Source organism: Monopterus albus, unplaced genomic scaffold (assembly GCF_001952655.1).
Source record: "Monopterus albus unplaced genomic scaffold, M_albus_1.0 scaffold3.1, whole genome shotgun sequence".
Taxonomy (NCBI): Eukaryota; Metazoa; Chordata; class Actinopteri; order Synbranchiformes; family Synbranchidae; genus Monopterus; species Monopterus albus.
The window spans coordinates 4320173-4332832 of NW_018127883.1; the positions used below are offsets into that span (position 1 = coordinate 4320173).

At 38.9% G+C, this 12660-nt stretch overlaps 1 protein-coding gene across 5 annotated transcripts in view; it reads left to right on the forward strand.

Annotated features, from left to right (window-relative positions):
• The window catches only part of pde10a (phosphodiesterase 10A), a 48180-nt gene that overhangs the window by 21239 nt on the left and 14281 nt on the right, over positions 1-12660 (forward strand). For all 5 annotated transcript variants that reach the window (XM_020599934.1, XM_020599925.1, XM_020599915.1 and 2 more), the window contains 2 exons: positions 3063-3194; positions 12386-12414. In XM_020599934.1, coding sequence (XP_020455590.1) covers positions 3063-3194; positions 12386-12414 — 161 coding nt within the window. The remainder of the gene's footprint in view (positions 1-3062; positions 3195-12385; positions 12415-12660) is intronic.

Consider the following 12660-nt stretch of genomic DNA (forward strand, 5'->3'; position numbering starts at 1 on the left):
CTGCTCTGTTAAACGCCTCATGAACCCCACAGATTTAAAGGTATCTTGTGTATCTTGTGGAGGAGCCTGACCTAGGTTGAGAACCAACTGACTAAACTACATAACTGTATTTAAAGTAGGTAAGCTCCTTGTATCTACAGCAACGTGCCACTTATGCATCAGAGCGTCAGTATTAACAATCTAATGTCATATATTTTATCAGTCACGGGGCATACATTTCATGGACTGGTGAAGATTTTGAACATTTTAAAATGCAACAAATCTAAAAAGAGTGTATTGATGAGGATGCTGATGAGGATTCAGACTTTTTAAAAACTTTTTGTTTGACGTGTCCAATATGTTTCTCTATCATTAGAGTCAAATGAAAAACATTTTTGTATTTGTCTTGACAATGCCGTTGTCTTCAGCAGTGTTGTTCCCCAGTGGGAAGGAAAAATTCAGAGGTTTGACAGAATTAAAAGAAAAAAACCACAGCAGTCTCTCTCTCCAGACTGAGGGATCGCATGCGGTTCCCGGCGGGGTTAACCATGCTGGACCACAGCATGTGGAACAGATCTGACTGCACCTTTGATTAGCCGTCATAGTCGAAGGCCCGGGACACTGACGCATATCCCACAGCTCTGAGTGTCACTGCGGTCACATTAGGTTGAGCTGCAGCTTTAAAGACTTCAGGAAGAATCAGAGGGAAAGCCTGTAAGGTCGGCAGAAAATAAAAGGATCATGTGGAAATAAATACCATCATTCACTGTCGTGCAACATCATAGTGCTCTCTAGGGTCAAACCAGTTGTTCCTCTGGCTCCTTTTCCCAGAGAGCTTTAACTGAAATTGACAGCATTTACCTTTTTGATCAGTACACTGCACACCTTATTTAATGTGAAGAATTGATCATTTTCTTTGTTGTACATGATAACAAACAAAATATCTTTGGATTTGTTGGTTAAAAGATTAAAGATAAACCAAAATGATCAAGAAAATAATTAGCAGATTAAAACAGTGGCCCCTGCATTTATTTATTTCCACTCATTTAGTCAGGATTTTCCTTTAATCTGCCACCCATCTGAAGCTTATTCCTCTGTGCCACGAAGCCCCGTTGTTGTCCAAATACTAATAAATTCGTCTCACACTGAGCCACACTGGGTGACATGTTCCTTCATTACGAACTGCAGTTTGTTTTGAGTCGACCCCAGAAACACTGTTTTTACACATTTGTAATTCAAAGCTGAGAATAGTCCCCAGCAAATGCAGTAACATTTAATAAAACTGCAGTGCTCGGCTGTTTTAGGAAATGTTTTAAACATTTTTTTTACTGAAAGCGTGGCTTAGCTGACAGCTCTAAGTCCATGAAAGAGACTTCCATGGAAAATCAGACAGACGTATAGACTAACACACTGTTGGTTGTGATCTTTTTTTCTCGTTTGTTTACAGTAACAAAAAGTACATACTGTAAAAATGCAGACAGCCTTTTCCTCTAAGTAGGCAGATATTGATTAGCTGACAGATACACTGGAATGTATTCCCACTTGTTTTATTACCATTTTTATTCCCACTGCAAAATTCTTAACACCACAGTTTTGTTTTTTCCCACTATGGAAATATGTTTTCACAAGTTTTGTTCATGGGCACACATAATGTATTATAGCTAAATAATTTTCAGAGCCTGACAATACAAAACTTGTATTCATAAATGCATACAGAATCCTTGTTTTTATTTTATTTATTTATTTTTTGTGGTGTCTGTGATCACAATGCCTTCTTTGTGTTTTAAATAGGACAAAGTTGTATGGGTCTTTTGCCGTTCCCCCATTTTATTTCTCTCGCTACGTCCCCTGCAGCTGTCTTCACCCCCCACCCCAACTTTCTCTGATTTATTAAGTTGGGTTCTGTCGATGTGCGTCAGAGCTGGCCAGGAGTCTCGTGAAGAGCCGTGTCTCATGTCTGGACAGTGTCACACTGCGGTGTCCTCCACCCCCCAGATTTACCCCCTCCTCTATTTGCCTTATTTGCCTGCAGTTACCTGCAGCTGAAGTGGATGCTTCTACATCTTGCATCTGGTTTTATTTTGTCATCTGTTCACCCTTCATGTCCTGTTTTGTTTTCCATAAGTGTCTATAGCAATTCATTCCCCTGTTACTATACAGGATTTCAGACAGACACCACACTTAGTGATATTTTCATGCTGCATGTGTGTGTGTGTATCTGAAGGGAGAACACATGCCTTCCAGCTGCATGTACTCCTGTGATTCATACTTGAAGGGAGTCTACACAGATGCTGCTGATAACCAGACATTTCATGAGAACGTGGTATAAAAACAATCAAGGTTTTCTGAACAACAGCCTTATTTCTATGCTACAGTTATACAGTCATACATACAAAATTACAGGTCCACTGTCTGCCTTTAAATATAAATTTAGCACCGCTGTAGGGTTCATTTTTTTGGTTGCATTTTATGTCAGCATTGAATTTACGGTTTCCAGATGACATGAAGTCTTGCAGCTGAACTTAGACACACACTCCTTTTTGCGTGAGTGTCCTAAACATGATGGTCATGACGGCCATTCAGACGGCAGCAGGTGTATTAAGAACAACGTTCCCTCAATGATGGTCTGGCAAATGGCTTTTTTTCCCTGACAACAAAGACAGTAAACAGCAGCACTTAGCCAGCTCTCAAGAACCTAATTGCCTATTAGGCACAATCGAGTCCTCCTTTATCCTGCTGCCTCTGCTGGGGGCTCCTATCCCTCGGGATACAGCTTTACAGTAAACATAACTGAGCTAGCTATCTGAGCGCTTTAGCAAAAATCTAGGCACTGCTGCTGTGCTCACTTCAAATTAAAGTGAAAGAGAGATGACCTTCGGCTGGTTCTAGCCTGTGCTTTTGTTTGGGTGACTATCAAAACCACTGTGGGCCAGCGTGATATGTGCTTTCTTACGCTCCTCTCTTCCACACTTTTCTAATATTTCAGTGACAGTATCCCCCAGCATTATTTTTACACTTAGCTTAGTCACAAAAAAGCTGTGTAGTACACGAACCAAAACAAGTTTTGTTTATGTGTTTTTCAGGCTTGACAGATGAGAAAGTGAAGGCCTACCTCTCACTGCACCCACAGATGCTGGATGACTTTGTGTTGGAGAGTGTGAGTGCAGAGACAGTGGACAGATGGCTGAAGAAGAAGACCAACAGCAGGCCTGCAGGTATACCCAGTCCCACATACACACTGAGACAAACATGGAAACACACACACACATGCTGCAGCTCTCTGGATCACTGTAACTTAATGATTGGATCAGCGGATTTCAGAAGCCGAGCTGTAATTTCTGTATTATTTTGCTTTGGTTAAATGTTTGTACTTTTTAGCTCATATAATCCCATATGAGTTCCCAGCTCGTCAACCACAAATACAGGCTGCCCTGAATATCTGCAGTCATGTCAGTTTGCTTTTATTGTGCTGAAATACTGAAACCTTTTCTCTTAAACACCAAGGAATAACCAGAGCAGCGGCAGAGTGCGCCTCTGTGGGATGTGTTTATTATCCTGGCCATTTGCAGTACAAATCATTCATATTCACATGTGCCTCCTTTAATCATCAGTGTGTGTGATAGACAGAAGAAGGGGAGAGGGAACGGGCCTGTCGGGTGTTTACGGGTCATTAGATGTGTTTGAGCAGGCTGAGTAGAGTCTGTGCGCTCTACACACAGTGGACTGTTTCTCAGACCAACCGCATCCATCAAGGGCCCACAGGGCTGGCATTCTGCCCGGTCGAGCTGCTGACGTCAAAGGCGACCTCCAGAGACATGCAGCCGGCTGAAGGGGGCCCAGGGGAGGGGTATTGGCGGTGGTGGTGGAGGCTTGTGCTGGCTTAGGGTGTGGGTGTGTTGCATTGAAGGGGGAAACTGGTGGATAGAGGATGAATTTGTCACATTTTGGAGCTGCTGTTGCCTCCACATAGAGGTGTCGATTTCTCAAAGCCTGGGCCTGTGTTTGAAACAGTTTCATGTATACGGTATATATACATATGAGCATGTGTGTTTAGGTCCTATTCGTTCTTGCTGGCGCCAAGTAACAATAACTAAGTTCACCCATGTAGTTCAGGTTAAATAATGAAACATGTGCAAAGCAGGACAATGATTCATAAAACTTTATAGCAAAGGAGAAAGGCAAAAGATTTTAGCCTTATGTTTTTGTTTTTTTCATCAGGTTACCATGTTCATACAAGTCTTAACACTAAATTCCCTCAGTGCAAAGGTCAGTTTATTCCCATGCATTCTAATGACTCACTAATTTTAAGAACTATGTCAACCATTTTGTTTACTACAGAATACATATACTTAACAAGAGTGCTGACTGCTATTCAAAACATGTTTTAGCATCTAAGATTTTAAGTTTGAGTTTTCCCTTTTTAGTCAGCCACTGGTTTCCATTTACAGTAGTTTAGTATAGTACAAAATTAACTTGCATGGACTTGAGCCTTGCTTGGATCAGGTAGCTCAAAGTCAAAGCTATCACTGCACAGAAACCTAGAAGTGCTGAATGAATCAAAATGTCTCCCCTGCATTGCTGCACAGCCACAACTTAACACTGACAAAAATGAAAAGCATGTGACTTGATGCTCATTATGATGGATTACATGTTTCAAGTAAAGTTTCACATTTCAAAGCTTTCATGTCGTCTAGAAATGCACGCTAACCACTGACTGTGTGGAAGAAAGACAAACTTTCTAAAGTGCTTTGACATGCTTTATAATGTGGTCAGCAGTAATGCAAATGTTATTACTGAGCCCTTGAAACGTGTAAAGCTCTGGTTAAATGGTTATCTGTGTCATTTTGTTGGATGAGGAAACACAGTGGTGGACCAGGAACGATACAGCACAGTTACTTAACTGATGTAAGAGTAAATCACACTTTAATCTAGTCAAAATATTTCATCATGTAATTACAGAGAGAATATCAGGGACACACTGCAGCTTCTACCATGTTGAAATGCTTGAAAAGTTCCCCACCTGGATACCTCAGCGTTTAATTAAATAGAGATTCTCAGTCATCCAGGTCATTGTATACCCAAAGTGGTAAAATTGTCTTTAAATAGAGATGCAGATCTCAGTGAGACTTAATCATAACTAATAAGTCAGGCATGTGTTGTAAATTTAGGACAATTATCATTGATTTTGAGAAAAACATTTTCCAGCATCCAGAAGATACTTTTGAGCAAGGACTCAGATTTTTACTTTTAAACACATGTTTATATGTATGGTGTATACCGTCAGACTACACTAGAAAACCCAAACTATAACGTTACTAGCAAGTGAAGCGATGTCCACTGACCACTGCTTAGGGGGCCTCCTTCTCCCTCACGCTAGAAAGCACTGCAGGTGAGACAGCTCTCTTATCACAGTGACAGGGTATGTCATTCTGCTACACAAACACGTCTTTGTCTGCTTGCGACTGTCATCCAAACTCATCTGAGAAAACAGTATCAGCTGCTTAGCATTTCTCTCTTGCCTTCTGGTTCCAGCTCAGAAAGGCCAGAGACTCCTATCTTCAACAAAGTTCTCCATTTCTAATCAGGGATATTCCACTTTCTTACACTGATAGATTTTCTTGGTATTGTCACTGAACTGAAAAGTCAATTTATTGACAGACATTTCTGGTATTTATCACCAAAGTTATTCATCAACAACAAAATGCAAATATCTTCTCTTTGCAGCCTCTCAAATGTGAGAGAGTGCTTCTTTCCTCTGTGTTATATAATTAAAAAGGGAATTTGACTGCAGCTGTGGGCTCTGGAAAAATGTAATAGTTATTTTCCACTAGGTTTTTATTAATTAAAAGATTAATTGAAAAATAATGACCAGATTAATCAGCAGTAAAAAAAATGTTTTAGTTGCAGGCCTAGTTCAGATATGATCTAATTTTGACAGATGATACTGTATCTGCTTCTTCACAAAGAAGAAACAAAATTAGTTTAAGCAGTTATTCATTAAAAAAAGCACAAAAAATTGCACTGGGCATTTTTCAAAGTATAGTAAAAACAACAGACCAGTAATAGCCTTACCACACTGAAGACTTTATCCAGCTTTCATCAACAACTTTACATGTCAAAGCAAAAATGTCAGAGCTAAAACATTTTGCACAGCCCGACTAACAGGCTCAGTTGTTACATATACACTTTGTGAGCATGTGTGTTACAAAGGGCCCCTGGATGGAAGCAACAGAGGGTTTGGGATTTATTAATTACCCCATGACAGCGTGTGGTGTGAAGTAAACATTGCCAGTGGGACAATGGTCAATAGAGGTGCGATGGTCAAATGACATAAGCAGGGACTCTGGGAAATGTTTCCTTGTGCTCAGTAACGAACTGCTGATGTGCTCTGAAACCCACTGCCATGACACACCAGCAGCTGCACTGAAATCTGAAGCCTTATCTTGATACATAAATACAACTGTGTCAAGAAATGTGGTGATTAAAAAAAAGAAGAAGAAATGAAAACAACACTAAAAACTCAAATTCACTTCTGATGACCAGGCACTTTTATATTATTACCACATAGCAGAATCAATGCAATAACAAGTGTGCAAATGTGTAAGGAACCACAGGCTATAATGCAATCTTTGCGCAAAAACATACACTCACACATGCATGCATGTGTACAGACAAACTGATTTGTGTAATCCAGTGATGCCCGTCACATGATAAGTGAGAACAGGAGGAGCTGCAGGGACTGCTTCCAGGAAGCACTGGCTAGCTCAGTGACAATCACATGATCACAAGTTCTGCTGCTGCTACACTCAAAAAGAACATAACAATCTCATCTCATCCAATACATCTTTAGAATAAATTAACTACTTTTATCGGTATAAATCTATACAGTAAAAGCCCATCTTCTTTAAAACTAAAGGAAAAAACAAGTCATAGTCCATCCGTCATCTCAAACCAGTGGCTGTTCGGCCTTTGTGATGAAGCAGATTTTTGACAGAGCTTGTCATTTCAGTGGATACAGCCACCGAGAGGAAGAGACACAGAAAGGCTTCAGAGTGGTGCCTAAGTGTCTGCTCACAGTGGTCTGACAGAGGAAGTGGATTTAAAGTGATATTACTGACGTGATGTCAAGATCAAGCCTGAGAGAGACATGCAGCGCAATGAGCGAGCTGTCACGCTGATTACTGCTGTTTTTACTCCAAGTCTGTTTGCCTCTCGCTCTGTGTCAGCCATTCAGACAAGGGCCTTTGAGGGTGAATGTAGGAGTGTAGCAGAGCACGCACGCTACACTAATCAGAAAGTGATGGTATTTAAAGACCTGTGTACAAACAAACAGTAAAACAGTTGAGTAATAGTGTTTAGGTGAAGAGAGCATGGAGTGTGGCTAAGAAGAGGAAGCCACACATCCTCCTTGAAGCAGGTCAATGCAAGACGGCCACTAGGTTGGCACATATTGACCGCTGAGTCACTGCTAGCTGACTATCCTTGGGTAGACTGTATATCTTTGGCGGCAGATCAATAAAGTGGCCATCAGGTATCGTGCACATTAGACGCAACTGACTGAGAGTTTTTTTTTTTTCCTCAGTGAAAGGCCTTGTTCCAGGGCTGTTGGTGTTTTCTGGGTGGTTCTTGAGAAGATAAAGAAATGGTGTGATAGTAACATTCTATCTCTGAATATGGATAAAACTATATTTATGGTATTTGGGAATCGTAGACTAGATAACGACCTGCAAGTGAAAATTGGGGGAGCTAATATAGAACGAGTATATGAAATTAAATTTTGAGGTGTCATAGTTGATGACAAATTCTCCTGGAAATCTCATATCAGATATGTTCAGCACAAAATAGCAAAAAACATATCGATATTGGCAAGGGTTAGATATATTTTGGACGGGAAAGCACTACGCATTTTGTATTCTTCATTGATTTTACCATACTTGGGGTATGGCGTTGAAAACTGGGGAAATACATACACAAGCTCACTTCAACCATTGTATATATTACAAAAAAGAGCGATAAGAATTGTGCATAAGATGGGATATAGGGATCACACCAATGGAGCTTTCATACAGTCTAAATTGTTAAAATGTTTTGATTTAGTGGGATATAAGACTGCAGCGTTTATGTATAAAGCCAGGAACAATTTATTACCTGGTGGAATTCAAAAACTATTTAATGAAAGGGGAGGGGGATACAATTTAAGGGGTCAGTTAAATTTAAAAATTCATGCTATACGTACAACCAAAAGAAGATTTTGTATTTCCATAAGTGGGGTAAAAATATGGAATAATTTAAGTGTAGACATAAAAAACAGTAATAGAATTGATGAGTTTAAACAAATATAAAGGTATGTGTCAATCAAGATATATGCAAGGTACAGGTTTAATGATTAATTAGATGGAACATTGTGGGTGTGGTGTATGAATGTTAACACTATGTAATATTTCTACTTGTGTGATGTAGAAGATAATTATCAAAGTATGTAATTATGTAAGAATGTTAACACTATGTAATAATTCTACTTGTGTGATGTAGAAGATAATTATCAAAGTATGTAATTATGTAAGAATGTTAACAATCTGTAATATTTTTTAGTATATCACTAGCGTGGTGTAGAACATAATTTTCTATGTAGAGATACTGCTTGCAAACCAATGATGATAAGATGATGTTATGGTGTAGGACTGGATAAGTCTAACTTCTTCCTACTCCGTTCAAGCATGTACTAGGTATAAGTAAATTGATAATGCATTTGTAGATATGTGTGAAATTATGTGTGTTGACATATTGACTGTCTTTACATGTTTGAAAGAATCAAATCAAATCAAATCAAATCAAAATCTTCAAATCATTTATCACCATGTCTAATCAAACAGTTGACCAAAGGTCTTTGTGCATATTTGTGAACTGTTTGCATCATCAGAAAGGGTACTCTGTAAGACTGCATGGTTATGGAGCAAATCAAAATGACTTGACTGCAGTTTTTGAATCCTGAATTGTCATTATTTGTCTCTTTTTTTTTAGTTTATTATTTATATTATCATGGATTTTATTTTATTTACTTAGCACTTTTTGGTATTACCTTAAAACATCTTTTTCTGTGCAGTAGTTATTGCAGAAATGTATGACTTTATTACATTTAACAGCAGATCCCAGATCGGAGTGGAGTGATATGATTGTAAGAAAGAACCAGATAATACTGTGATGTAGAAATTCTAATGTGGGTAGGCAGAAGAAACACAAACAATGTTTTTCTCATGGAAACTTTTTCTACATGCTCCACAACAAACTTTTTAATGTTTAACTTAATCTTAAAAGTGCTTTGGATCAAAGACAGTGAGTCTAGAAGGAGCAGATGACATTCCACACCTCGGGAACCAGTGTAATAAACACAGAGACCAAGCGCTGAGCAGCATGCTGTCCAGCTGCAGCAGTGGATGTTCTCATCTTGTGATTAAATTATCAGTTGAATTTTAATAAATACTATAGACCTACAGTCTATGTTTGCTGTACTTTCTTTAGACTGATATTTTTTATCTGATGAACAAAGCATTCTGCAGTAAAAATAATGTAATTCATCATGCAATTTGATAACAGATGACAGATTTATTAACAATTGAGCTCATTTGACTCCCTCTTGCTGAATCTGGTGAAAAGTTGATGATTCTGTGACGAACATACACAGAAATAGCCAACAATTAATGGAGGCCTGGGTAGAAGAAATTTTAGATGCAGAGACAGGAGAGAGTTTCTCCTATGTGACATCATGTGGATTGCTTTATTTTACCTTTGCTGTGTTTCTTGTGATTTTACAAAGATTGTCCATGAGAGGTTTTTTCTGCTGTCTGCTGCTCTTTCTTAACTGTTACAATGGTTCAAAATGCACATTATATGAGCAATCAGAGCAGTTCATGTACCACAACAAGACTTTCTGTGAAACCAAATACATAATAAACAACTTAATTTTTAAAATTTGCTAAAAGTATGCATAAACATGTGATCTGACATTCTATGAACAAAATATGTGAAAGTTTTTATAGAACTGTAGTAATAAACAGAGATGTTATTTTTGCAAAATGGGTCAGCGAAATTGTCAGTGTGTATTTTAGAGCCAGTTTGATGTTAAAGGCTTTACAAAAGGAAACAGCACACACGTTTGCTCACCCACTTTTTTTCCACAAGAAACAAAATCATGGCTAGGAAATCCTGCAATATGAGAGCCATGCTGGATCTGCACATGCTGAATGTATGCATGGCCCTGTATGCTTAGCGGAACTGGTCCAACCAGTCAAGTGGTTCAACACAGCAGATTTCAAATCTCTGTGCTTCCCAGGCGCAGGAAGTTTCTGCAGGTCACCTTACTTTTTTCAGTGTGTAGACACTGCTTTGTGCACACACTGAGACCGCTGCACATGAAATGCCAGCAGCGTTGGTTTGCTACAGCGAAATGAAGCTGCAATGCCACAAAGACCATTTCTGAGATCATTTCCTCCAAGAGGAACTCTGAATGTTGCTGAGACCCACAAGGCCTGGTACAGGGAATTAAACCCTTTAGGAAACTGAAAGCTTTCATGCAATGTTGAATGATATGAGTAAAATAATAAGACTAATATTTGTCCAATGGCAAATATATGCAAAATTACAATGTCCTCATCCATAGGACATGAGGGGGTCAATGTATGAAAATGGCATAAATCATATGCTACAGCCTTCGGAGTCACCAGATCTCAACCCAGCTGAACACCTATAGGAGACTTTGGAGTGACATGTTAGACAGTGTCCCCACCACCATCATCAAAACACCAAATGAGGGAATATCTTTGGGAAGAATGGTGTTCATCCCTCCAGTAGAGTCTAGAGACACTGCAACACCTCACAATAACGATAATGATAAGTGGAAATGGTGTTTGTGACAACCACCAACTGCGCTAAGTTCTTCAAAAAGGTTCATGGCCTAATAAGCTTCGTTATTTTAAAGAAAAGATTCTGTCTGAAGAGTTGTATTTTTCCTTTCTCAAAGAATTTTTGTCTCTTTCATGTGCAGCTCTGTCCTGTGATTGACGTCAGGCTCGACTAGGGATTCATTCTAAAATAGCTCTCATGGCTAAATTAGGAAACTCATAGCATACAGGAGGAATGTTTAAAACAACAAAAAATGTAGATGGCTGTCATTTCTTTCCTCACATGTACAAAGAGGTTCATTTTAAAAGAGGACCAGCTCAAGTCAGCATTTCCAAAGATGTTTCTGAAATCTGCTCATTTTGCATGCGTTGAACACACAACATTATCAAAGCAGCCTGAGCAGTTACTGTTCTCGTGTGCTCTTGACCCATGTGTAATGAAGAACGACTTCAGCCAAGTGAATGGTTTTATTTTCAACCCAAGTAGCCCACGCTGACCCACTCCCAGCCTGTAAGCCCAAAAACTGTGATGATTGGCTGAGGCTTTCATTATTATCACATAGTTCAGTATCTATGTCCAAAGATAATAGTCATACGTCTGCTGTCTCTCCAACAGCCTGAAATCACACCATGAATTTGTACTCAAAGCCACAAAATTTTGCACTTGTCAAGTTAGATGAATACCTCTCTTAATATTGTTTTTAAAGAAGCATCATTTAAGCGAATGTCTGAGTTACTCTTTATCTGATTACTGTTGTGGGGGCAACATTTGGTTTTGCTTGCTTGCTTTTTTTATAGTGCTGTGCCATCATAATCCATCAGTGCACTAATCCGCTGCGGAATATTCACCCAGCTCCAGCCAGATTCCTGTGTTGCTCATCTAGTTGCATTTCAGGTTTTTAATGCAGACAAAGACTGTGCATATGTATAGAGCAATGATTACCTTTGCCTTTGCATAGTAAGGCAGCTGTGGAAGCTGTGATTTAACCCGAAAGTGTTTTGTTCAGTGAAACATTGGCTGGTGCTGCAGAGTTTTCACCAACAGTAGCATCAACTTGTGTCCTTATGTAATTGCTTCAAATAATTATAATGAATCCTATTTACTATCCAATATTACTTAAAGAACAGTTTGCAACCTTTGCCAAAAAACTGCCACTGTGGCCACAAGTAGTAATTGGGAATGTATAGTGGAACAGGTTGAAGAGTCTTCATGAGCAGACTCAGACCAAACAAGTCAAATGTTTTAAGGATGCATTTTATTCCATATAAATTAAAGTCTTTGTTTGTAGAAGTTTTTTGGCCTTAAAAGGTTGCATAGTTTTGTTTTATTTTATTGTTTTACGTACCCGGCAGAACTAGCTAACTAGTTAAAAATAATGTGGCACAGCAAAAAATTTCCACACTGCCTGATTCTTCATGGTGTATCCACTAGGTAAGAATCTAAGATCCTATAGTGAAATCTAAGTTTGTTTCAGAATGCTTTTAACATTGTGATTTTCTCTTTACAGGTGACACATCAGCTAAAGAAGTCAGCAGGGTAGGTTTGTGCTTTACAGTTTCACACATTGTAGACATTTTATTTTTATTTTTACTTTATCTAGATCTAACTTTTAAGGAGAAATTGAGTTCATACTCAGAAATGAATGTAGCAGTGATGCTTGTGATGTTAATACTGGCATTGTCCAGAAAAGGCCAGGCTTTGTTATTGTTCGTGTCTGCTTCAAATGGATTAATAGGATAATAAGAAACCACATGATTGTTCTGCTGCATTTGCTCGTCATGT